This window comes from Fistularia commersonii, chromosome 7 (genome assembly GCF_037954325.1).
Source record: "Fistularia commersonii isolate RoL2024-O1a breed Wild chromosome 7, RoL_Fcom_v1.0, whole genome shotgun sequence".
Lineage (NCBI taxonomy): Eukaryota > Metazoa > Chordata > Actinopteri > Syngnathiformes > Fistulariidae > Fistularia > Fistularia commersonii.
The window spans coordinates 10713742-10741471 of record NC_141290.1 but is presented as its reverse complement, the minus strand read 5'-3'; the positions used below and the strand labels follow the sequence as shown (position 1 = coordinate 10741471).

General features: G+C 48.2%; 1 protein-coding gene across 6 annotated transcripts; it reads right to left on the bottom strand.

The window, feature by feature from the left end:
* Positions 1-908: 908 nt before the first annotated feature.
* On the bottom strand, positions 909-26399 carry cbfa2t2 (CBFA2/RUNX1 partner transcriptional co-repressor 2). Of its 6 annotated transcripts, none has more exons than XM_086149779.1 (11): positions 25935-26399; positions 14954-15113; positions 14594-14838; positions 14427-14516; positions 9618-9802; positions 9270-9523; positions 6330-6415; positions 5685-5877; positions 4592-4660; positions 4293-4483; positions 909-3146 (listed from the first exon to the last, which is right to left on the bottom strand). In XM_086149779.1, the coding sequence occupies exons 2-11, from the start codon at positions 15084-15086 to the stop codon at positions 2793-2795; spliced, it is 1800 nt and encodes a 599-aa protein (XP_086005905.1). In that variant the 5' UTR covers positions 15087-15113; positions 25935-26399; the 3' UTR covers positions 909-2792. The 6 variants fall into 6 exon arrangements, with proteins under 6 accessions (XP_086005905.1, XP_086005904.1, XP_086005906.1 ...); XM_086149778.1 differs by lacking the exon at positions 25935-26399 and adding an exon at positions 20166-20183; XM_086149780.1 differs by lacking the exon at positions 25935-26399 and adding an exon at positions 19984-20119.
* Positions 26400-27730: the final 1331 nt, after the last annotated feature.

Below are 27730 nucleotides of genomic sequence, written 5' to 3'. Positions count from 1 at the left end.
ATGTGAACACGTAAATCCAGTTCATGCGAGAACAGACTTTCAGGTTTTGCTCCTTACCTATAAGATAGTCAATTCATTGAACCATAATAATTACAATGCTAATACATTGGATTTATGTATTGCTTTTATCATATGGAGACATACACCATTAACTTTTTATTATTATCATTAATCATTCGGACAATTTTAAGTTTTCCAATCAACCTGCTGTATGGTTTTGGACTGGGGACCTTCTTAATGTGAGGTGTTAGTGCAGCATCCTGTACGCTGTAGGTTATTTGCAAGCCGGTAATCCCATCACCTCTCTCTCTAAGGGCAGTATAAACGAATTTGATGTTTATTTAATACTTCTCCTCTTATCCCTTCTTACTTGTGCAGCACTTTAATAGAAAGTTCTCTGTAAATATTATTATTATTATTAAAGAGCCCCCTTGTCACATTCTCACAGTAATAAAATTTGATATATTCGAATAAGAGTTTTTTGCTCACTGGGTCAAAATGCAGATTTTACTAACGTGATATTAAAGAGCTGGGGCCGCAGTGACCCTAAGAGTGACTTTCTGATATGCAAATATACACATATGTATATTTGGGCCCTTTAACCCTTTAAGTAGCCCCTCATTTCACACAGGGACACAATGTGTGTAAATTACTTCCTCTAGCTCGATTGGACGGCTTTAAATTATCATAATTTTGTCTGATGCGCTGTTGGATCAGGCACAAGTTTGTGATGTCACAAATTCCACTCACACCCCAGCCACCTTAGAAAATTAGAGAAATAAATAACAGAAATAAAGAGACCCGCAGTCTGTGCTTATTGACGGGGATAAGTTTTCATCTAGATCCACGGCCTGTTTTTTTCTTATCTTTTGTTTTTAAGATTAAAACCCTCATCAGTCACAAAGCGCTCTGAAGCCATTCAGTTTATTTAATATTCCATGTAAAGATAATCTTTTTTTCTTCTCGCATGATGTTATGCCTCATAATAAAAAGAGCGTGATCGAAGGTGTGTGTGTGTGTGTGTGTGTGGGGGGGGGGGGGGGGGGGGATTTGTGGCTCGTAAAATAAAGGCGTCTCATAATATTCTTTACAACAACCAAACAAGATAAATGGAAAAGATAGACATCTCACTTTGAAAACAGCGGAGGGAGATTGCTAAATTCTGGGCTTAAACCTAACTGTGAGAGAAGAAGGCAACATCGCTTGGCAGGACAGCAAAAGAGTCGTCTAGACATAAATACTCCTGAGCCCCCCCCCGATCCGTCGACCCCTCGGAAAAATCCTTTTCTGCAAACATTGCAGCGGCGGGAGATTCGGAGCAACATCCTGACCCCGCCATAGGGGAGCTATCCATGTGGATGAGCTGCCAACGAGGGACAGTTTGACCAAAAAGTAGAAAAAAATATACATTTCAACTAAATTTGTGTTCGTTGGAGCAACAGGCCAACTGCTATGTGGGATATTTGGTGTTCATTCATTTATTCGTTCGTTATCTTGGATGCATGACCTGCACTCGGGGCCTGAAGCGGGATTCAACCTGGAACGGACGCCAGTCAATAACAGAGCCGTGTATAAGACAAAAAAAAAAAAAACATTCACCCTCTCATTCACATCACATAGAAACAAAAGTTTCAAAACAAAACACACAAAAAACATTTATATAAAGCTATAATGCATCCCAACAAGCCATATTTGGTTCATGCACCTAGCAACGACAAATGGAGGTCATTGACCGGTGACGGATCCAGGTTAAACCCTGCCTCCTGCAGGCCGCCGGGCTCGTTTTGAACGTGAAGGCATTAAAATGCAATAAATAAATATTTCTGCGACTTTACTGCGGTAAATGCGTACGGAGATGCTTGTACATGGTGCTGTGAAAGGGTGAATTTAGCTGTCCGACTCACCAGCTGGACTTAAACTGACCGGGGCGTCTCCAAAATAGCATCTGGATTGACCAAAAAAACATTTCAGGCATGGAGATGAATGATATTTTAATTTTATTTTGTGGGCAAACTGTCCCTTTAAAGTTCTCTGAAGAGCCCGGTGGGGAAGGGAGGGGTCAGCAAAACTCTAAGTTCCTCTTTTCTCCATCCAATGAAAAGCTTTGGTGATGCAGAAAAGAGAAAAAAAAAAAAAAAAACAGGTCGAAATACCTGAACACTTTTTTTTTTTTAATATTGCTTTGACAAAAGTAATCGTACAATACGTACCAAAGTCACGACCGTTTGACGAAAGCGTATCACACGGAATTTTTTGGCGGGGAGGAAAAAAAAAAATGTACGTGAAGCAGGAAGCGTTGGGGACGACTTGGAAGTGGCAGGACGTTTTTATACGGGACGAAAACACAACCTCGGTATTATCGCGCTGTACATTTATCGCCGGGTTCGGCGCCTCTCTACCTCCTTCGTCTTCTCGCATATGCCTTCCTTCCATAACTTCCTCGCTGCAGCCAGAGATAAAGTGAGATCAATCGTCAGCTCCCCTCCCCTCCCCCGCGGATCCAAGATGTGGGATTTTGGATGAAGATAAACGCATTTCCATCTGTTCGGGAGATCTGTTCATCCGAGAGATGCATTCGAGCAAGTCCTTCTGTTCTTCGCTTAAGCCGCCGTGTCCCAGTCGACTTATCACTCATCTAGTCGTCGGTAATCTGTCCCCTTCCTGTCTGCCAAAGATTATGATGAAAAACCTGTTATCCTAACTTAACCCACAAATAGTTCCCCCTCCGCGCCGCCGATTCGGTTCCTGTGTTGGGGATGTGAGATACGATCGCGCGATTGTCCTCGGCGCTCCTAGTGTCCGTTGGTTTCGGGGGCCGAGGCCGGGGTGGAAGGGGTGGACGAGCGGGAAGCCACCGAGGCTTTGTCCCCGCTGGGGCTGGAGGCCGGAGGCACGCTGTCGGGGGCCTTGACCCCGGCGAGGCCGACAGGAGACGCTCCGGCGGCGGCTGCCGCTGTTGACGTCGCCATGGCGGACATCCTGGTGGCGGTGATGGCGGACACAGTTTTGGGCTGAGCCTGAAGTCCTGGGCTGCAGATGAGGTGATGCCTCTCCCAGTCTTTGTGCTGGCAGAAGGAGCCACAGTAGCGGGCGGCGTTGCAGCCGCTGCACGTCTCGCTAGCTTTGCGGCCGCAGTTCCAGCAACACTGGCGGAGGGGAGGAGGGAAATGACAGGTTTGATTTAAATCACAGGGGTTCACAACCACACACACACACACAGACACTAACACACATGTATAAACACTGCTCAAAAAAATAAAGGGAACACTTAAAAAAACACATCCTAGATCTAAATGAATGAAATATTCTTATGAAATACTTTGCTCTTTACACAGTTGAATGTGCTGACAACAAAATCACACAAAAATGATCAATGGAAATTAAATGTATTAACCCATGGAGGTCTGGATTAGGAATCACTAATCCAACTTTGATGTAATGTCCTTAAAACAAGTCAAAATGAATCTGTGTTGCTTCCTGAGTGGACACTATGATTTCACAGAAGTGTGATTGACTTGGGGTTACATTGTGTTGTTCAAATGTTCCCTTTATTTTTTTGAGCAGTATATATAAACAAATTTCAAGCCCAACTACTATCTCACATTAATGTGATTTAAGATCTGAAGCCACTTTTGGACAGAAAAGTTCAAAGAACTGCTCTGCTCATCTTTGGTTCCAGGATCTAGCCGCCTTCAGGGGAATTTTTTAGTTTTGCATTCTCCAGTGAGGGACCACAGTAGGGTGCCACATGGCAGGAAAAATAACCATGAACTATCAGATGGGTTGAAGTGTTTCTATCTTGTCGCTTCACTGAACTTATTTTGGCCAGTGTGTTGATCTTCCCCTCTGAGCAACCAGAGCTTGGACCTCTTTGTTGCAGGTTGCAAGAAAACAACAGACCAGTGACCACTATGCATTTTAAAAATGGTGCAATTTGGACTGCAAAAAGTAACTGCTGATGGACACGGCTTAAGGGTTCCACCAATCATCAAGCACCTACATCACGAGTTACTATTGGACAGGAGGTGCTAAGATGTTTCCTATGCTGTCTGAATGGCCCAAAGAATTTGATGAGTCCCTAAAAAAGGGTCCAGGAACTGTGAAAAAAGTTCCTACTAAGTGAAAGCGGCCTCATAGTTGGTTGTTTATCTCTAAATATATATATATATATATGTATGATATAAATACAATATCTTGTTTTTTTTTTCGGTAAATCACGTGATATTGAATCTTTTAAAGCAAACCTGTGAGGGAAACAGAAATAATTCAATTTGTAAATATGTATTATATACCTCACTGGAGTCCTCCTGCTCATTGATCACCATGATGGCGTCTTCTTGAGCCTTCCTCTTCGCCTCGGCCAGGGTCTTCTCCATCTTCGCCCTCTCGGCGGCGATCATCTCGAAGGCTTTCTGCTCGGCCTCAGCCACCGCCTTCTGCACCTCGTCCATGGCCTGGCGCTTCACCTCGTTCACCGCCTCCTCTGCACGACGGGGGGTTGGAAAGAGGCGGGCGCGTTAAAGCCGATCACCTCACGGCTAAAAAAAAAAAAAAAAAAAAAAAGGCCTCGTAACCCGAAGGCACTCCTTACCCGCTTTTCTCCAGATCTCGTCGGAGACGTACGCCGAGCCCGATCGAGGGGCGAAGTCACGCTGGGGCTCTGCGGGAAAAAACAAAAAAACCACACCTTTAGCTACCACATGGAAAATCCTGATCGATTTCACGACGGCCCTAAGTGGATACAGAAAACCGCCCGTATATTATTTTAAGCTGTCGTCGGTGTGGACAGCTCCGCTTATTTAGGATGCAAAGACCACATTATTGTTGTTTTTTTTTTTTTTTGTTTTGCTTTTTTCCAACAGTCTCCGGCTGATCTGAGATCCAACAGCCTCTGAGAGGAATGTGTTTGGCTTGGAGGGGAAAATGGACCGACAAGCTGTGTCAACATTCTGTCTGCTCCCTTGAATCGAATCCCTCTCTTTCTCTCTGGATTTTTTATTTCGATTCACTCACACGATGCAACCGGGGCCCTGCCTCCTCACCCCTGTATTGGTTTACGTGCCGCCTCACAACTGCTTCCTCTCTTTTCCCCCTTCGTCCACATCGCGGCCGGCTCCTCTCCGCTTTTTTTCAACCCCCTCACTCAGGCAGGCAGGCGGGCTTCCGACTGGGAGCCCAGATGGTGCTCCGGCGAGTCAGCCCGCTCTGGGGTTTCTGAGCCTGCAGGACGGCCCTTCTGCGGCCGATATGGCCGAGGCCCGTTCTTGGCACCTGCCCGTGAATGCGAACCAGCAGGGAAACGGCGAAGGCTGGCACGCCGAGAGAACACTGCAAGCATGCGGCAGCCTGTGGGGAGGGGAGGGGGTGCCCGGGCGCAATTACATTCCCGAACCACAGGGGGGCGGTAGTGAGCACGGAACGAAAGATGAGGCTCGCCTAACTCGAATTTACGATAAGTCTACAGAGAGACACGATTAAGATTTTAAATCTAAACAAGCCGAGAGAGGTTTTCGACAGATTTAAACAAAGAAAATTTTGAGCCAAGCAGGAAATTAATTACATTCAATATTGGTTCCTCCCAATATCATGTATATCACAAATATGAGGATGATGGCAATGCATTGTTCTTAAACTCAATTTTTTTTTTTTTTTTAAATGACGTGAACGCAGACAGCCGCACCGACCTGACTCCGCCGAATGTGGGCTGTGTGTTTTGGAGATAGGTGCGGAGCCGGAGCCCCCCTTGCGCGGGTCCTCCTGCTCACTCGAACGACGCCTCCAGTAGTTGAGCTCCTCGCGATCCGACTCCTGGCACCGCCGGAGAACGCTCACTGACCGCCGCGTCTTTTCCACCATGTCCACGATGGAGTTCAAAACCTGCCGATCGGAGCAAAGAAATACACAATCAATCGTGAAATAAATTCCACTTCTAATTCTTCTCGGTGTCACGCAGTGTCGAGAGATCGCTCGTAGATTTCTCATCGAAAGCTTTTTAAAACCCTCCCCCTGAGCCGCGTGCGCATTCATTCCCATCGATGCCTCACGCCTTCTGTGTTTATGTGGAAATCTGGGAAGGCGAGGCCGATATCCTGGTTTATATATTTCTATAAAGGAAACCACAACATCCACATCCTCTCCCTAGATACGAAATCGTGCTCGTGCACTGGGCTGAGTCCTCTATGGGTCAATAACCCCGTTCATTTTTATTTACTAACGCTTGAGATTCATGCAGGCTGTCCTTATAAATAGAAAAATATGGCCGCCTTGTGCATCATTTGGATGCGCAAGCGATGTGGGATTTCCTCGCCAGCGCCCGTCTGTACACTCACGTGGTCCAGATGCCTCCACTCGTCAGCCCACTCCCTGTCCGTCAGCCTGTGGTCCACCGGCTCCTCGCGGTACCCTCCGTTGGAGCCTGATTAAAACACGACAACGGGCCGTTGTGATTAAAATAAATCTAAGCACCGGCCCGGGCTGAAGGTCACCGGGGAAACGGTTTACATCTTTTAATGTTCTGATTGAAAATCAGGAGGGGGGCATTTCGGGGGGGGAGAAAAAAAAAAAACTTTCATGTGTGTATGTTCTTCCCATGGCAAAAGGCCCGGACTTAAAAGGAAAAGAAATCTTCCTTCCTTCACAACTGAATCATCCAGTGAAATAAATGGACGAAAAAAAAAAAACCAACTAGACGCAAATGATGCAAGATGAACAGAGGGATGGAGAGCAGGAGAAGGAGGAACAGAGAAACGTCCGTGATGTAAAACAGACTTTCAGCACCCAGAGCCTGAACACATCTGGAAGTCAGCTGTCAACCACACACACACACACACACACACACACACACAGACACACACACACTAAACTTTTCCCTCCGTGCCTCCCCTTCTGGAGCTCACAGCATTCCAGTAGGGAGACACTCAGGCTGAGTGGAGTGGCTCCACTTCTAAACACAACCAGCCGGTCTGACACTCACTGTTGACCGTTATAATCATGAAAAAAAAAACATACACACACACACATATGCGCGCGCACACAAACACACAAGCAGAAGCAGTCTTACGTTGCAATTTGATTTCATTTACAATACTATGAGAAGGGAATATTACACTTAGTAGTAAATGCGAGATTTTGCTTCTGATGAGTCCAAACCGCAAGACTTATTATAAAAGCCGGACACACACACACACACACACACACACACACACACACACACACACAAACACACACGGGGTGGACCCAAAAAACACAACAAAGACACAACAAAACTCTTAAAACTCGTAACAAACAGCCAGCAAGAAGCCACATGCACACTGGGCCTGCTGAAGAAAATAATGATGCTCTCATACAGACACACGCGCACACGCACACGCACACACGCGCACACACACACACACACACACACACACCCTTCCTCTCAACCTCATCTGTACTCCTGGTTCTCATCAGTGTTCATCAGTTCAAAGCCATGAGCCTTTGGACTGATGTGTTTATGTGTGAGTGTGTGTGTGTGTGTGTGTCTGTGTGAGCGCGTCTGTGAGTTAAGTGGCGGCAGGCGGGCGGGAGGCTGTCAGACATGGGAGTAAGACCTCGTATACACAGCACCTCTACCATGAACATATCAAGGTGCGTTTTGTTAGGAGTGCCTGTGAGCTACTGCTGTTTCCAAAATGCTCTGACAAGCCCAAAATCAGGAGGTGTGTGTGTGTGTGTGTGTGTGAGGAGGGGGGGTACACACACACACAGAAAATCCAACCCACCCTGCCAGGACAAAATGGCTCTGTTTATATACTCTGGTAAGATATATTTGGCAGCTTCTCACTGAGACCACCCCTTATAACGCACACAATAACCAAATAGGTTCATGCAAGTGTACATACATACATACATACAGAGACATATATATTAAAAGAAATATAAAAAACATTTTATAAAGTCTTCTTATTTTTCCCTTCAGGGGTTGCCAGCATATCAACCTTCTCCAACCCTATTCACTGTATCTTCCTCTCTCACACCAACTACCTTCATATCCTCTCTCACTATGTCCATAAATCTTCTCTTTGGTCTTCCTCTAGACCTCCTGCCTGGCAGCTCCGATTCCAGCATCCATCTACAAATATATTCACTATCCCTCCTCTGTACATGACCCAACCATCTAAGTCTGGCTTCTCTGACCTCTCCAAAACATGTAACATATGCTGTTTTTCTGATAGACTCATTCCTGATCCTATCCATCCTTGTTACTCCCAAAGAGAACCTCTAGCTCTGCCCCCTGTCTTTTCGTCATTGTAAATGTTTCTGGGTCATACAGCATCGCTGGTCTCACCACTGTCTTGTACACCTTTCCTTTCATTCTGGCTGATAATCTTCTATCACATAGTACCCATGACCCTTTTCTCCACCCATTCCAACCTGCTTGAACCCATCTCTTCACCTTTTTTTTTTCCCACACTCTCCGCTGCTCTAGACTGTTGACCCCAAGTACCTGAAATCCTCCAACTTCTTGATTTCCACTCCCTATAGCTTCACCGTTCCACCCGGATTCCTCTCATTCACACATATACTCTATCTGGCTGCGACTAACCTTCAATCCCCTCCTTTCCAGCGCATACCTCCAACTCCCTTAAGTTTTCCTCAACCTACTTTCTGCTCTCACTACAGATCACAATTTCATCTGCAAACATCACTGTCCATGGAGATTCCTGTCTAACCTCATCGGTCAGCCTGTCCATATGCACAGCAAACAAGAAGGGGTTCAGAGCTGATCCCCGATGGAGTCCGACCTCCACCTGTTACCCCTATAGCACACTGCATCACTGTCTCACAGGTAGCATACATGTCTTGCACCAGTCTAACATACTTCTCTGAAACTCCAGATTTCCTCATGTAATACCAGTTACACACACACACTATATATATTGTATATATATATATATATATAATTTTCCCCTCCCTCAGTTCACTGTTGCACCTCGGATTCATAATGTTTGATTAATAATTAAAAATGTGCCCCCCCCCCCCCCCGATTGGACAATTCATTCATTATCTATACCGCTACATTCTGCCCTCTGGTGCCAAGGGGCTGCTGGAGTTTAACCCAGCTGTCATTGGACGAGAGGCCGGGTTCACCCACGACCGGACGCCTGTTTCACTCACTCATTCACATGTCATATAGAGACACAACAATTCACACATTATATGGAAATATTCACTTTCTGATGAAGAAGAGAGAAAAAAAAAAACAACAAAAAGGATGAATGTGGGTCCTTTACCAGGAAGTCTGGGGCGGTCTTTGAGCTCGCGGATCTCCAACATGCGCTGGCTGTGCTCGCGGTGCAGGATGTGCGGTGCGGCAATGTCGTCCAGAGCGTAGTGCTGCAGGGGTGGCGGGGTGGGATGAAGCTGGGCACTGAGGGCGAGCGGGTGCGCCGGGCTGTGACGGGGAGCCGGGCTGATGGTGCAAATGCGCTTGGCAGCTGGCTCCAAGGCTACTGGCGGGCGCTCGTGGAAACCGTTCTCTTTACCCCTGAAGGACCATGATTTTTTTTTTTTTTTGTGAATGCGCAGCTGGACGTGGTGGTCTTACTCTGGATATGAACACACTTTTTCTTTTCTCTGACCTGCTCGGGCTGTGTCTCTTGGTCCCGGCCTCTCCGGGCTCCATTAGGAGCTCAGAGGAGTCCGGAGAGGACGCCATGGTGGTGCTGAGCAGGAGGTGCTCGTGCTGGGAGAGGTACTGGGCCGGGGTCTGTTTGGCCGCCCGTGCACAGTGCAACAGCTCCCTCTGCAGCAGGGGAAGATTCGCCTGGAGACGGAGAAGTTTAGTTAAACTTTACGGAGAAGATTAACAAAGCTTCTCTTAGATTTAATCCAGATGAGATGATCCTTTGTTGAGGAAACTGCAGCTCCCTGGGGTTGTCATTCGGGGACACAAACAGCATTTCTCCTCCCACATTAGCATGTAAATGCGGGTTAAAGGCTAATTTATGCGCAGCATAGCCAAACAGTGCAGTGCCACCCGAAGCCATGGGAGGGCAGTGTCGCGAAATATGCGCATTTGCGAAAGGAACAGAAGAAGACAGTGCATCGGTAAAAACCTGGAGAAGAATTCTCCCTCCACATATATTTAAAACCCACCTCTTTTTGTATCTGAAACGGAAATTTGAACTGAACTCCGGGCTCTGCACTGCCCTCTAGTGGTTACATGTTATGCAAATTAAATCACACGCGGTATTCGTATATCATATATCACTGCCTTCTTAAAATTAGAAGTTTTAAAATAAACATGTTTTTTCAGAAAGCACATTCTGTTTGAATAAGGAGTTGATTTCAACAAAAAAAATTGCACCAAAATACTTTGGCAGTTATTTTAAGAAGGTGGCGATGTGTTCATTTATTCGTTTCCTGTGACGCTTGCCCTGCAATTTAGGGTTGCAAGGAGAGACATGCAACTATTCACACAACTTTTCCTGTCATATAATCATGTAAAAATTCACATGTCTAGGAAATTGCGGGTCTCCAAGTTGCCCACAGCATGTTTTGGACCGTGAGAAAGAACCTGGGGGGAAACCCATGCAAACCTTGTCAGAATCGAACCAGTGACTTTCTTGCTGTGAGGCAAAATTTAACCTAATTCATTTTTAACATGAAGTCTTTCGGATATGATCTTCTGTTCTCCTTGAAGGATGAGGACGGACGGGGATGGAGGTCATCGGCTGCAAAAGCTAAAATCCATCCAGGTGTCGCGACTGGCTGCCGACTTGAGTTCATAAATACCAATTACTTCTGCAGAGTCGGTTGACCCACAATATTGGCAGGTGTTAAGATTAGATTAGTAAAGTTAAAGGGGAGCGTTACACCCTGAAGTCTGACTGCAGGCTCATTCCCCGATCTGCACTTTGGTTTGCAGCTGCACCCATGGTGGGGCCTTCACTCCGCTGACAGAAATATAATGATGCTTACAAAAAAATGTTTTATAACAAACGATAAAGACTGAACTTCCCTCTCATTCCGTTTTTTTTCGTTCTTTGGTGTGTTGTTGTTCATACTTATCTTCGTCCAATCCTTGCATTCCACTTTTTCTTCCCCGCTTTTTCCCCAAATTAGGAACAGACCGCGGCGTGTTTGCAATTACGCCACTTCCTTGCTCCCTCTTCTTCGGAATAATAAGCTTTCAGATTTTTTTTTTTTTTGCCTATAGCATTTGCGATCAGGTAGCATCGCCCAACAGCATCTTTTCCCACTTTTCGCCCCCAAAAACACTGGCACCCCTCGCGACCCCCCCTCGAGCCCGAGCTAGCGGACACATGTGCATCCGTGCCCAGCAACACTATCGGGCACGTCGGGGCGGATGCTCGCGCGAGCGGCACCTCGGCAGCTGAACGCTCTTAATGGGATGGCGGCTCCATATGGCGCTCTGGAGCCCGTAAAAAAGGGAAGGGAACACTTTATAGACATGTTTCACACTTCAGAGTTTCCACTTTTTCCCTCTCTCTTTTTTCCACTTCCTCAGCCTCTGACTCTGTCCCATCTGTCCACCCGCCCCATTTTTCTTAAAAACTACTCTAGAGGAGTTGAAATAAAGTCATGAGCGACCCCCCGCCCATTGCAATAAATTAACCCGCGAGAGAGCAGGGTTGCAGGGTTTTCTTGACCGAGTCCATGGAGGGGCTCCAAAGGTAAGTCGGGCCCCTTTTGTGCTGTATGAACATTTTTTGTTTTTTGCAGTTCCTAGAACAATTTTTAGGAACTAGACTGTTTCTTCATGAGGACGCCATCATGGTGCTCAATAATTATAATTTAGAATCTATCCTTTATTAATCCCCGTAAGGAAATTCTGTCTCTGCAATTAACCCATCATGGATGAACCATGAGCATAGGGCTGCCGTCCACCAGCGCCAGGGGAGCAGTTAGAACAGGCGTGCCCAATACGTCGATCGCAAAGGTAGTGTGTGTAGATCGCAAACGTAGACGTCAGCCTATCACCCTCACTATTAAATTTGTCACTTGACTGGCAGTCGGTCTGTCCAATCGGACCTTTTCTGTCACTGCGCACATGCTCATAGCATGCGTTCTAGCAAGCTAGCGAGTTAGCCTTCAATATATGTCTTCTAAACTTATGGGTATAAAAATGAGTGGTAAGTAAAAAGACTAAAACGGAATGGGAGGTGGACTTTTTTTTTTAATTGTCATTTTCAAAGTGCGTTTGCCTAATCCGCCGGTCTGCCATTGCTATTCCGAAAAAGGGAAATGTGGAGCGGCATTTTCAGACCGTTCATAAAAACTAAGACACCGACTTCCCTCGGAAAAGTGAGTTGAGAAGGAGAAAGGTAAAGGAACTGAAATCCCAGCTGTCTGGACAGCAATCAATTTTCTCACAGCTAACTTCAACTATGCTGCAGACTCCATTCAAGTAATCAGAATAACATATTTACCAAAAAAGCACTCTGTTGTAGTGTGCCATAAGGGTTATGCAGGATCCCCAAACATTTATTGTGTTAAGTATACTCACTAAATATATATTCAGCATTTTTAGTGCAGGTAGATCATTTTCACATGGTCATTTGAAAAGTAGCTCACAAGGCGAAAAAGTGTGGACACCCCTGAGTTAGAAGTTCAGTGTCTTACTCGACAACACTTCGACACACCAGGAGGAACCGGGAATTAAACCGTGAATTTTCGGTTCCAAAAACGATCGCTCCACCTCCTGCGCCACACAGCCCCCATAGGAACAAATGAGCAAATGGACTCAAATGAGTTATCAAATATATAGGCAAAGCGAATTATCTCTACTATGGTCACAGGTTTGCATTAAGATTAAACTTCATTTGATTTACATTTAAATAAAAATCCTTCAGATATAACGATCTGATATAACGATTAATTCGCTTTTGCGCTGCAGGGACTTTTTTTTTGCAGTTCTGTGAACCTTTTCAGAAACTAAGCAGTTTTTTTGCATGATGTAAAACAGGCCTGGCTAATTTATCAGGGAGCGACAATTCGAAGAATGCGCAATGCAACAACTACTGCTGCTTTTGCACTGGAGGAACTTTTTGCAGGTCCTCAAACCTTTTCAGGAAGTAGCCTGTTTGCGATCGGAAAACATAGAAACCGGGAGCTGGAACCGTTTTAGCTTGTACGACAAGGCTAACTATTTTTAACGGTTCAAGAGGAAATCACATGACGTAGGCCCTCGGTGATTGGTAGAAATCCAGAAATAAGCCCCGCCCATTTTCAGATACTTCTTGTGGCCTGCAAGATTTCTACTATCCCGGTTGCTGGTCAGCTCTTTTCTTGCGACAAAATGGACAGAAACGGCGAGAAATGGAGGAGCGAAGAGGTCTTCCGGCCCGCTACGCCACAGAGGGGTGACCATTTCGGACAAAATAAGAATAGAGTTAGCTAATGGCTGACAGGGTTCTTCACACTTGAGGTAAATGGTGCAGACATTTGCGTTACATCGGCCCCTACCATGGTCAGGGGATGTAGTGACTAGTTGACGAAAAAAAGTAAATCTACTAATTTAGTACTCAACAGGTTGTTAGTGGCGTCAACACGTGCATCCCATAGCCTGAAAAGCTGCGCGAGGCATTATTTCACTGTAACCAACTCAGAGAGAGAGATCTCACTCCCCAAATCTTTTGATAAAATATGAAAAATATTGAATTGAATATTTGTTGAACAAACTATTTTAGGGAAAGTTAGGAAAAGAAAATGGGTTTTACTGCAACAATAAATATAAATAAGAGCCTTTTTTAACTGTGCAGTTTATAATGTGGCTAAATCGACCCTTGGACATGACTAATTTCTGGAAGCAAGTTCAAGCCGGACAGTTCTTCAAACCTTTTTTCTTTCCGAAAATGGCTAAGAGTTGAGGAACCGCAGCTTTGCAGCGAGTGACTTCAGATTTACGAGATGCTTCACAAAAGGGGCACTTTGGAAGAACTACCATGCACCCCAACCCAGGTCACACACACACACACACACACACCTATCTTGACGGTCCCTTGTGAAAGCAGTTGATTCAATTATACTGAATGCAACTATTTATAACTTTTCCATGCTGCATCCTAGAAATGCAGCGACATGATGTAAGGAGTGCATCGCGTTTTCCTATGCCGCCGCAAAATTTTCCAGATCGCCCTGAATTAAGGTGATGCCGCTGTCAAGGCCGCTCCGTTTGCGGCTTGTTATTTCGTGATTAATAGCTACATCGTGATAGGCGACCGCGCGGCGTCACGCTTTAAGTGGAGTTAAATGACTCTGGACAGGAAATGGAGTAACAATAGCCTTTACGGTTGAGATTTAACTGATGTAAAGGGGGAGGGAGGGATGGAGGGAAAGGAAAGTGCGGTGGCGAAAAAAAAAAAGGAAGTAGTCCAACAGAATAACGCAAAGCAAACAAGGGGAGGTGACGGAGGTGCGTTTACCTTTAGAAAAGGAATGACAAACGGCCGCAGGGGAAAGTTGGTGGCCTCCTGGAGCCTGGAGTGGAACTCCTCAATGGTGACTGTGGAATTCTGGGAAAAAAACAAACATGGTTGTCATTCCACAGAGATAGAAAGGGAGAGAAATTGAGAAGCGGCAGAGGTCGTACCACCAGCGCCAGGACGAGGCTCCGAACGCTGTCCCCGATCTCTGGGGAGATGTCGTTGCCAAACTGCTGCAGCGTGGTCAGAAAACGCTTCAGCTTGCTGAGCTGGCGCGCCCCGCAGGTGGCCGGCAGCTGCTGGTTGGCGAGGGACGAGGACGAGGAGGATGACGGCCCGTTGCTGTAGCGTTGGGGCGGAGAGGGCACGGCGTTCAAGGTCGGCGGGGAGTGGTGATGATTCCCGTTGGTCACTGAGGACGAAGATAAACATCCGGTAAAAGGGAGAACCATTACGATCCCCGTCGAGACGCGGCAAATAGCCTGGAATTATGGCTTCGAAATAGAAAAGATTGGAAAATAACCTACACGCTGTGGTGGAGAAGGAGGCCGGACGGGGGCCGCTGGGGTTGACGGAGGGCAGGGGCGGCATGGTGGAGCTGGTGCTGCTGCTGGGAGCTGATCTGGAATTAGTCTTAGCATCCACAGGAGAACCTGGCATGGCAGGGCTCTTCTTCTCTTCTACTGTCTGCAGACAGATCGGGGAGAGGAGGGTCAGATGCGGGTCAGCGCCGGAGACCATGGCGGCGGCGTGAATCTCGGCGACGAAAGCAATCATAAGCGGTCATTGTGACGACTAAATTAAAAGAAAAAAAAAAAAAAAAAAAACATGTCCTCATCAGCTCAGTAGTTTAAGAGGTGGTTGCTGCTTGGTGGATTCTAAAGAAAACAAAAAGGCTCGCTCCGCAATCCACTTCACATCATACACCATGGGCTGCCCATGCATGAATCAACCCCCCACCCCAAACACACACACACACACACACACACACAGCCCAATCAAAGAACCAGATGTCTAAAGTTTAGCCCCTCGCTCCCGACTATTCAGATTGCTAACAGAAGAAATGTTAAAGAATGCTATTGTGTGGGGAGAAGAATGCCCCCCCTCACCCTCACTGAGCTCCCAGGCAAATGGGGGGGGGGGGGGGGGGGCGCAAACAAAGAGGAGAGACGGCAAGAGAAGGGGCCGTGGCTATTTCACGCTTTGCTAACAAGATCGGCGAAGCTTTTGAATGTTAAATGCAACTTTTCAGTGCGCTATTGCGTCTGAATGAGACCACCAGATAACGGGGCACGGGGGGGGAGGAGGCGAGCGGGACGGGGGGGAGTGCGGGATCAGAAGACCCCTTTGTTTCCTGGAGATCCATGAAAGCTGTGCCCTTCTCCATTTAGAGTGGATCAGACTTTTCTAACTGCTCGGAGAATGGATGGCTAATAGACGAGCGCCGCCCCTGCGGGGGTCATAGGTTGGTCGGGGAGTGGCGCTTTAAAAAAAAAAAAAGTTAAAAAACGCAGTTTCACGGCTTTTTTTTTTTTAGGACTCCGGTTTCAAAGCCGGCCTCGGGCCCCTAGTTTAAATAGGTGAGTGAGTAACTCCGGGCGAAAGAGAGGTTTATTTTTATGCAGCAGCAAAAAAAAAAAAAAAAAAAAAACAATGTGTACGATCGCTGCGTTTAGACTTTAGGGAGATTCACGTGGATGCACGCAAACATGGAGTCCTGGCCCTGTTTTCCTTCCCGAGAGTTCATCTATCTGCACATTCTCCGTCTATGCAACCCATCTGTCATGTCTGTAATTCATTATACAGCGATGACTGTTCTTCCTTCTGTTTTGCAGCTCTCTCTCTCTCTTTTTCCCTCCCTCTGTCTCTTTTTTTTTTTTTTTCTTTCTCAGCCCTGTGGCCTGTCCGCCTGCCATTGCTCCACCTGTTCACCGATGCGGGAGAAGGAGGGGGCAGCAGGAAGGAGGGATCTATGTAGACATTTGGAACCGTCATACCCATCTCACACACACACACACACACGCACACACACACGGTCTGCCAGAGCGCAGCGGGGAGCGGCTCATAGCACACGCACACACTTATTCAAACCTCCGCATACTTCGTCCGTATGGTCAGGAAATTAGACTGACATCTCAATAACAGAATCAAAGTGGCACATGGCCCCGGCGTCGACACTGTTTCCGCGTAAACAATTTTACACGTACGAGAGAGTTTCTACGCCGGGGCTCGAACCGCTGTTTCCGATTTATTTCCCACGTCGACACTGTAACACATCTCGGCCTGACGGCGACAGTCGTTTCACACTCGAATCGACCGCCGCCCTACGAGAAGCGTTAAATTAAAAAGAGGGCCGCAGGCTGTGTGCGTGACTGACGGGTCGGCACGCAGTCGGGGGAGACGTGCTGTGCACAAAGAAAAAAAAAACGGGGGGCTGCAGCTGCATGTGTGCCATCTTAAGACGGAGGCCCCGTCTGCCGTGAGCGGAGCTGCCGGAGGTGACGGCCAAAACACGGGACATCAGGTGCGCGCCCGTGTGGCGCTGCCGGCCCGCCGAGAATTGCCTCTGCTTGTCAATTAGACTGCGAGCGCAGCCGGATGACTTCATCCGGCTCGCCGGCACCTGAGTCCACTGTATGCTGTCAGAGAGGACAGGAGAAAACACACACACACACACACACACAGGCAGAAGCGGTCAAACATTTACTCAGGTGAATCCTGGACGAGGCGGGGGGTCGAAAGACGCCACCTGCCGGCGAAAAAAAAAGGTCGGAGGTGAGAAGAGGGTTTTGAAATCCCTACAGGTTTACATGGAAACGCACAGCGGCGCCGCGATATTATTCCAGCACGCTCTCTATTCGCCTCTCCTCCATCTTAAACCGTTAGCGCTCATTTCAGCAGGGGATGGAGAAGTTATCCGTGGCGCGGGCGGTCGCCGCCGCTCACCAGGTGTTCCTTGTTTGTTCAACTCCAGGTAAAGTCCCGTTTGCATTAAATCATCCGATCGCCTTGGTGACAAATCGGAAAAAGGGGGGTGGGGGAGGTTGTGCATCAAAAAAGGGGGGAAAAAAAAAGCGAGGACTCGGCGCCGTGAGCGGTGTTGTTTTAGCTCGTCGAGGACGGGTAACCTACTTTCAGCCCGCTTGAAATAAATTACACTTGATGCGGTGTATAAATAAAATGTCCATTGTTATGGTTTACACGCTCAAGGTTTAACTGTAAAGTTTAGACTTTGAAAGGCTTGCAGCTGGGAGCCGTGAAGTGTGTGTATGTGCGGTGGAGAGTGTGTGTACCACGTCGCACTTCTTATCTCTCTCTACTGACACAGCAGATGAGGTGAGAGGAGACGTAAAACAGGCCTGGCTAACTTATCAGGGAGCTACAATTCAAGGTATGCGCAATGCTATGACTATTGCGGCTTTCGCAGCGGTAGAGCTTTCTGCAGATCCTAGAACCAGGAGGAACCAGGAGCTGGAACCTAGAACCTTGCAGTTCCAGAGGAACTCGTGTTACGTTGGTGATCGGTGGATCTCAGGGGTCAGGCCCGTCCCAAGATACTTCTCACAGAAGGCGGAGTGCTGTTTTTAGAAGCTATCGCAGTCACTGGTCAGCTGGTTTCTTGTGACAAAAAGGACGGAACCGGAGAGAAATGGAGCGACGAGGAGGTCCGAGCTCTTCTGGCCTGCTGCGCCACAGACAGGTTTCCGGGGGCTCGCAGAGGAACATCAGCAGGAGACGGAGCAGGGAAAAAATACAAACATTACAACCAAGCTGATTGTCCACTGTTACTGATCTCACCATGCAGAATATGTGTGGTAACTTCATTCCATGTTGTCAGTGTCGTCTTCCCCTTCTTCTTCGTGTTTAAGGTGCACGGTCCATACCGCCGGCCCTTACTGCCTGTGCGTTAGCAAAACTAAAAAGGTTCCTCTGGACCAGCGTAGATCCTGGAAGCGAAATTCAAGCCGGCCAGTTCTTAGAACTGTTCTGTGCAAAAGTATACACATGCAGTCCATCGAATCCGGTCTTTTGAACATCGAATAAGTTCATTTTTGGCCCCGGGCTAACCATGAAGACTTGCACAGCTTTCTAGCTTAGCACCACCCAAAATCAGGGCTGTCCCAACGTAGCTTTAAAAGGATAAGAGTGGGCTTCCACAAAGTAATTGCATTTGTACTTCGTCATGTCAGCAAAACCATAGTAACCGCTGGATGTTGTCTAATCGAGGTTCGCTCTGGGACGACGAGGTCTCCGGACTCGTGACGACACTCAATTGTTGCTCAACAGCAAGAACGAACTCGCACAATTGTGGTTTGGAATGCGTTAGCGGCTATTCCTACTGGACGACGGTTCTGCCTCTTACTCGGCGAGATTAATACGAACGCGCAACTGCGCCATGCGAGGTGAAACGCCCCGCGGCTTTTCAATAAAAACATCGGCGTATCGTCTGCAAACTGCGGTCAATAAATCAAGCCGAGACACTTCGGGGAAGGGGGGGAGGGGGGCAACGGTAACAGTTACAGACAGAAAAGAGGTAGGGATAAAAAAAAAAAAAAAAAATGTGGAAGCCGAGGGCAAAAGTGGAAGTCGTTCGCATCTTTCTTACCACCTCGACTAACCGATGAAGCGCTTTTCTCTCCTCCTCCTGAACAATATGGATCTAATCAACCAAGAGTCAGCCAGCTGGGACCTCCAACAGTCACCTGTGAGGGGAAGGAGAGGAGGGGGAAGCGGGATCCGCTGAGGCGAAGCAGCCCCCTCCTCCACACACATCCCCTCCGAGGAGAAGGGATGGGGGGAGGCTGAATGCGAGCGAGTGGACTTAAATGCCAAGGAGACAAAGGCTGCACCTGGTCCCCGTCCATCCACACACACACACACACACACACAACAATACACCGCACATCTGTTCCTCTTCCCCGTGTCCCTCCTCTGCCTTGCACTTGCACACACGTGTTGCAAGACGAGGATCCCCCGCCGCCAGCCGACGCACAGGCGTACATCCACTTACGAGAGCAGATCGTCCCTCTCTCGGCATCAGCTCGTCGTCGTCGCCGTTCTTGTTGTTATGAACCCGAGTTCAGCAGCGAACTAGTTTGGGTGTCGGGTTCCCCGGAATAAAACAGATAACACATGTCTCGCCTGCTTGTAAAAATGAAACAAGGTTAGATTTCGTAATTGCCCCCCTGGGGACTGACACGTCCCACCCTGTTGCCTCAACACGGGCTTTCGATTCCTTTATTATTTCAACTACACACACACACACACACACACACACACACACAATTAAAAACTATTTAACAAAAACAATTTGCCGCTTTACAGCCATATAAGAGCTGTATTTGATACGGGTCATTTACAAATACGCTTTCCCTAATAGAATGTTCCTGTTCTATATTAAACCAAAAACCAAACAGGGTACTCCGGTCCAAATTTCTTTGTTATTGTTATTTTTCCGAAGACGTCTCGCGAGCGTTTTGCAATTATGGGATGCCTGTCATCCGTTTTGTGGCTTAGAAAAAAAAAAAAAAAAATTAAAAGTTGCCTTCGTACTCACACAGATAATGCATTCCTGCGTCCAGAATCGGGGCGTTAAAAAAAAAAAAAAAAAAAAACAACAACCACGGGTCGGAATAAGAAACCCGTCGTCAAATTAGGGGATGCGGGGGTGGGGTTGAAGGGATGTACAAGCACGGACGGAGGCCGGGAAAGAGAGGGAATAACAAGGATAGAAAATACCGTTTTCATTCGGTTTCATCAGAAAGACAAGCATGGCTGTCAGACTCCACACCAGGCTGTTTTTCTTGGCTCTCGCTACCACCTTCCAGCACCGCAGACTACATATTTGGACCAAACCCAATGTCAACACGCCGCTCCTCGTTCGGACGGGGTGGGGATGGGGGGGGATGGGAAGGGGGGGCAGTAATGAGGGAAGCAAGGGAGAGAGAGATATAAGGTGAGGAAAGAATGAGACAACTTTAGGGGGATGAAGAATGGGGGGGGGGAATGGAGGTGAAGGAAGGGACGTGGACGCTCCCAGAAGCCGGTTCATTACTTTGCCACGAAGACGCGACGACAGCGAGAGAAGCCCTCGCTTAACCTCACCGGTCGACGTGATAATTACAAAAACGTATTGAGAAAAAAAAAAAAAAAAAAGCCAGGGATGGAAATGTACTTAGTGGCAGAGGTGGGGAAAATAAGAAAATAAAGATGTGGAGGTGGCAGCGGCAGGCAAGGCAGACAAGACGTCGTCCATTAAATTAAAAAAAAAAAAAAAAATATGTGGCGACTGGTGAATGAAGCCCAGTGTTGTTGTTGTTGTTGATGTTACCCTCAAAGCAGGGAGGGAGTTTGGATGGCCAAAGAGGATGGCGTCCACGTGTGCATGAGGTCAGGCTGCAGAGCAAACTGACCATGGAGCAGCTCCGGCACACAGCACCAATCATCTCCACCAATCTTCACCCTTTACCCATGGGTATTTTGACACCAAGAGTGGCAAAGCCAGTATTTATCCGTTCCAGGGTTGCGGAGGTCAAAGCAGGGTTGGCCTCCTACATCAGATTACTGGAAGTCAGAGCCCCGTAATGAGGCTCAGATGGGGGAGAAGCTCCCCGAGTCGAGTCACAAGCACAATAACGGACTGTCTCGGAAAAATGTTTTTTGTTATTAAAACGTTCAGTGTACAAAAAAAAAAAACTCATGGTGTCGCAACGTGGCCAACTTTTTGACAACAATTCGGGAGTCTGACTGACTCAGAGGCCTCGGCCCGCTGAACCATCTGCGGTACGATTGGGAGATCTGTTGTCTTGGAAGTCAACTGTGAAAGCAGATGCTGACAAAACCCTTAATATTCATTTAAATTGTGCATTTAGAAACGCGGGTTTTCACCCGTGGTTTCCCAAAAGAGCCGTGGGGGATTTCCGAATCAACCCTCTCATCAAATTGACCAATTTTGCTCTCTCAGCTAATACCAATGAAGCTATTACTGGAATAAACTTGAAATAATCACCTTTTTACGGGACTTAACACGTGCGTTTGGGTTGTGAGGCGGCTTCGGCGTTTTCAGGCGCCGTTGTCGCTGGGAAGCGCGATTATTCAGAGAGTTTGGTGTGCACGCACACACACGCAGCAGCAGGACGGCGCTGGAGGCGGATGTGTGTCATGTCTGTGTTTTGGTGTTGGCTTTGTCGCTGACAGTTATCTAGAGTAACACACACACCTGTGAAATACCCTTGGCACAGGTGTGAGTGACACAACGGGGACGGTGCTCCGTCAATCGTGACCTTTAACCATAGAACCCCAGATGCTTCCCCTTCGACTCTGCGGCGGATTACCTCATTCTTCCTCTCTGGAGCTAAACCGTTCGACCGAAACCTTTCAATTATCCTCCTTGCTAGGCTGCAGGTTCACGAGCCAGCATCTCACACAGCTGAAGGTTGCCGTTTCCAGCTTCTTCTCACGAATGAAACTAAAATGGACAAACGGGGGAGGGGGAGGGGGGTCCCCTAACACACAGATGAAAAAAAGGATCGCACCTCTTGCATCTGGAACAGCAAAACCCGCCCACTCCTGTAGGTCTCAAACCCAGACAGTCAAGCCTGAGACGGGGGGGAAATACCGTCCCTCCCCTCGGCTGTACGCTCAAGGAGGGAAATGCGCTTACTGAGTCCAAGTAGTCCATAAAAACCAAAATACAAGCACTTCGAAGTGAGAAAACAAAGCGAACATGAAGGCCGGGTCCGTTCCAGACCAGGTGTCAAGAGATGCAGAGCCGACCCGGGATGGGCTCTAACCAGATGTTGCCGTCAACACGCGTCTCTCTGAAGACATTTGGGGGAACTTTCCCGACCGAACCCCTGTCCGGGATCATTCGCGCAATGGCCGCGTGTTCGCTTTATCTCCTGATTTCCACTCGGGAGCTTTTAGGCAATACGGGATTTCACCGTGAGAACACAGGTGTTCTCTTTGTGAACAGGGTGAACTCTCAGTTATGGAGTCGATCAATGCGGCTGCTTTCAAGAAAACTTATAGCAGAGCAAGAGAAAACAAACAAGACCTTGACGTATAAAAAGAGGTCTTAAAACCGATCGACGGCGGTGCGTGAATAACAGCAGTGATACCGTTTTTGGGACTCTGAGCAGCTGTGTGACTCAGTTGTAAAGAAAGAGGGCAGTGGGAGAAACCGGTAACACAGAGAGGCTGGCGGCGTCGAGGTAAAGAGCGCCGTCTTGCCAAAATTCAATGAAATACTGGGAATACGAGCGCGGGGGCTCTTCATTTTATTCGTCACAAATATATCCCGACTTTATTCCACGCTTTCTGCTGGAAAAAGGTGGAGATAGAGAGAGAGAAATAATGACTTTAACAGACAACTCGTGGAGAGACGGCGCACCGCCCATTTTTCGTCCACACACACACACAAGAATGCAAGCGCTTACTAATTCTTTATATTTTAGATTTTTTCGCTCTTCCGAGGAATGCCTCCAAGCTGTGGGGAAATCTGAAAGAAAAAATATTTCTGTCTGGAAAACAGCACTAGTCCCTCGTCGTACCCGGCTGAAAGATATCCCATAATGCATTTCTCTCATCCCTTCCACTCTTCCTATCCTTTTTGCGCTGCTTTGTGCTTGCTTTTGCGCTGCTTTGCGCTCGCCATTGATATGAGTATTAAAGCTACAAATGTATCACGTCAGCTATTAGCATACAACTGATCACGCTACTGATATTACGAACATGAGATGATTGGGACTTTCCCTCCACATACTCACCATACGACTGCATTGCCATATTTATGTAAATACAATAGAACTTAAATCAAGTTCTGAGGCGCGCAGATGCAAAACGCTTCCAATGCAAATCATGCGGCTTCTGATATTGATCTGACATCAACGGCGGATCCAGGCTCTGCTGTTGCTGATCAAATGTACTAAGAGCGACAATCGCTTTCAGCAACCTTCAATTAATCGTAAAAAGGTGTTGAGGTATCTCCTGGGAAACTCTCTGCAACTTCAGGGATTATTAATTTACGCCGGCCGGATGGGTTCGCGTCAAATCGCCGGTTCTCGTCGCTCGTTTCTAATCCTCGCGTCGAAGCCGTCCGCTGTGCAGCTTAAACAGCACCCTTCTGTTTTGTCCCTCTTGACAACCAGTTAATCTCAATTGAAAAAAAAACTCCCAGTCCAGGAATTCAATTAAGGTCAATTTACAGCCTTTAAACGTCACACTGATGGTCTCCCCTCTCAGACGGCAGCGTCCTGCTAAGAAAAGGTCTCGTCTCGGGTCACCGAGGGGGTCTGTCGGGGCCGGGGAGAGGGGGGGGGGGGTCACCAGACCTCGACGAAAGACCTTTGACTCACACACTTGGGAAGAGGAGTGGGGCTTGAATACAGTGTCACCGGGGCTGAAAGTGGAAGGGGAGGTGACGCAGGTGGTTGGATGCTCACTGACACGGATTTGCCGAAATCCAAAGACGCTGAATTCTACCTTGCGGTGACCGGGACCCCACAGCGTCATGTCCCTAAGCAAGGCACACACACACACACACACACACACAACCCTCCACCGAACCCCCGGGGCCAGATATCACAGCCCTCGCCACTGGAACTAATAGAGCACTTCCTGCATCCCAGCTCTTATAGCAGCTGCTCCACTCTTCTGTTTACCCCCCCCCCCCCCCCCCCCCCCCAAAAAAAAAAAAAAAAGAGAGGAGGGGATTCTGTGGATGCATTTTTCACATAAGGGTATGAGAGCAGTCAGCGGTGGTGTCCATTTTTTAATTTTTTTTTTTTTTTAAAGCAGATTTCATAAGAGGAAGTGGCAGCTGGGTGAGCAACTAGACTGAAGGGGGGGGTGAACACGCAAGGAAAGGAAATTTCTCTAAAACACCTGGGGCACACATGAGCGGGCTCTCACTTCCTCCTCCAGGCGTGGCTATGTTGGCGAACCCCCCCCCTCGAAGGGTGTCGCGGTGACTTCGACGTTGCACACACACACACACAAAGCGGCCGCTGTCAGGACGGTGATGCTGTCCAGCAGGCCAGACAGGGGTCTCTGGTTTGAAACTGCGCAGCCGACCGTTAGTCTCTCCTATCTCCCCCCCCGACGGCCTGGCCTGGCCTGGCCGGCTCTGGTCTGGCGTGACGCTAGCCAGGTCTCTCCTGCTTTTTCTCCGTCTCGCACACCTCCTCCCTCCCTTCGCATAGCAAGGCACTGCGGATGGCAAACGCGGTGGCGGGAGGATGGAGGAGGGCGATCGCCGGAACTTCGGATACCCGGGAGGCCTCACGTGGGTCGACAAACTGCGTTCTCTTAGGACCCCCCCCCCCCCCACTCCCCTCTGAAAAATCCCCACTGATCTGTGTTGTTTCGACGCAGGCGAACAGCAGGAAACACACACACACACCATATGTCTTGGATACTATACAGCAGATGCACTCATCTTCCTTCTTTACCTACTTTCTTCTGCTCTGCTTGCCATGTGGAAAAACTGATTAGTACGGGAGTGGATGACAGCTGAGAGGGAGAGAGAGAGAGAGAACGCCCTCCAAGAACTGCCTTGTTATTAAAAGGCTTTTCGAACTAGCGCGTTATTGTCGTTTATTTTCCACAATTCGTCACCTGGTTAACAGAGAAGTGGTCATGAATCCGCTGGAGGTCATGGTGTTTGAGCCTGGATTCTTAAAAACAAATCTCGGAGGATAAGTAGCGTGCTGAGAAAAAGGGGGTTGGATTACAGGATTTGGACTTTTTTTTTTTTAAGATGCAACACATATCTAATGATTTTTCATCGCTGCAAACCTGCATCTCATTATGGTAAATGCAGAGGAAGAGGAGGGTGGAGAAACCCTGACATGATCTGCAGGGGCTGCAGGGTTTTTAACCTGTTTTTCTTAAATGCAACTCAAATCAAACTAATCTTCATCACAACAAACCTGCATCCAATGATGAGGAAGGGAAGGCTGGAGAAACACTGGCAGGATTTTGACCATTTTTTTTGTAAATATAACTCAAACCTAACCACTCGTCATCGCTGCAACTCTGCTCAGAGGGCAGTGAGGAGGAGGAGGAAGATACGGAAATCCAAATGGCAAAAAAAAGTTTTACTTCCATCATCCGGTTCATCCACTGCACCCACGGAGATCGTTTCCACGATGTCCCGGCATGCAACGGCGCAACTCGCGTCCGGAGCGAAACAGGAAATCCCGTCCACAAGGATTGCATTTTTTTTTTTTTTTTTTTGCAGTAATACACAGAATTCACACAAAATTAACCCCAACACACACACGCACACACACACACACACACACACACACACACACACACACGCACAACCAGTTCGGTCAAAACCTCGGACAGACAAGGATGAAGATTTAAAGGATGAAGCACCATCTGCGCGCCGCAGACCGGGATTTAAGACTGGACACACACACACACACACACACACACACACACACACACACACACACACTAATGCATGCATTTAAGAGACAATCTACGCATCTGTCCTACCTCCACTCTAGTAAGAGTCCACACGCCGGTCCTGTGAGAAAGTCAGCCGCGGTCGTGGCGTGGGGGGGTCGTGGGATTTCTCGATCCGTCCACTTGCGTCGCGTCTCCGTGACTCTGCGCCTTCATATGTCAGGCATGTGTTCGCATTCCCACATATGTGAGCGGGAGGAAGAAGAAGGGGAGGAGGAGATGGAGGAGGTGGAGGCTGGGGCCAGAGGCGCAGATGGCACCCAGATGGGCGTTCGGAGAGCCGGGCAGAACCGGCGCGGCGCGGCGCTCTCTCCCGGTTCTCTCTCTACCACTTGCAGGGTTTCCCCTTCCTTTTCTTCTCTCATGCAAAATATCACACTCACACACCGGGTCCGCTGTTGCACTTACTTCCTCAATCCGTGCATGCGTTTGCGTGCGCGTTTCCCTCTCTAGCGCTGCGCCCTCTCTCCTGCGCGCTCTTGCAGCCTCTCTCTCTTTCTCTCTCTATCACCGCCTCTCCACGGGGCTTTTTTGGCCCCTCCTACATTTTCCCACACACTCTCCTCGCTTTTCCACGGGGCCGGATGCCCCGGTGACGTCACACCTCCCACTCCCCACCCGTGGATCCCAGCCAATCATCCCCGACGCCTGACACTGGCTCCATTCAAAAACCCCGCATTCAATGCAATGGACCCTGCAATTAACATAACTAATTGCCTTGGCATCTAAAGGCTAAACAGGAACCCGATGCCAAGAGAGACAAAAGTGTGTGTGGCTGTGTGTGTTTGTGAGACCCTCAAAAAAAAAAAAGAAGAAGAGGAGGGGTCCCCCCCCCCCCCCCCCCCCATCCTCAGGGGCCTTTTTTCATTGATGCCCCTTTGTTTCAGCGAGTGGCTCGGCACGGCCGGCCGGCGGAGGACACTTGAGGAGCTCCTCCTCCACCTCTTCCTCTCTCCTCCAAGTTAAACTTAAACCAACGCCCTGGCCTTGGACCCAGAGGTGAGGACGATGGCGGTGGATCCCCTCCCGTCGCCCTCCCGGGGGGGCAATAACACATTCATCTGTTTTAATCCCCGCGTTTCTAAGATCCAAGGTGAAGCCGGTTTACGTAAACCCGACGTTTCATCGGCCTCCGGGAAAAAAAACCTGTGATCTAATTCGAGACGTAATCCAGGTTTATGCAGGTTTTCTTAATAACGGCCGTGTTCATAACTGGCTATTATGCTGAGACGGGTTGTCAAAAAACTAGATTTGGCTGAATAATTGCACATAATAACCTCTCTCTCTGCTCTCCTTGCTCTATTCAGGGTGCATCTGGTCAGCCAGCAGGCTTAGAGGCAGTGCCAGGTGGCTGTGAGGGAAGGGGGGGGGGGGGGGGGTTGGAACGGGAGCGGGGGGTGGTGGTGGTGGGGTGGAAAGATGTAGAAATGAGGAAGGCCCTCCTCGCATCTGAAGCAAATTTAATCCGCAGAGCTATTGTACCGCGGAGGGCAACCGACAACGCCGGGCGGACGTTGTGTCGGCGGCTGAGCTGCAAGGAAGAGGTTGTGAGAAGTCACGTAAAAGTCAGCGTCCGGAGGAGGGGGAGGGGACGTACTCGGCCCTTCGTACGCCGCTCCGTGTCATTATGTTCACCGGCGAACCCTTCGGTGAACGAAAAAAAGGGAGCGTAATGGAAAGTGAGCGGATCCGTGACGGTAACATGACCTTCCATATCAGGGGTGTCAAACTTCTTTTGGTCCGGAGGCCACATACGACCTAATTTGATGTAATTCAAGCGAGGCCGGACCAGTAAAACTATTACCTCAAAGTAACACTAAGTCCAA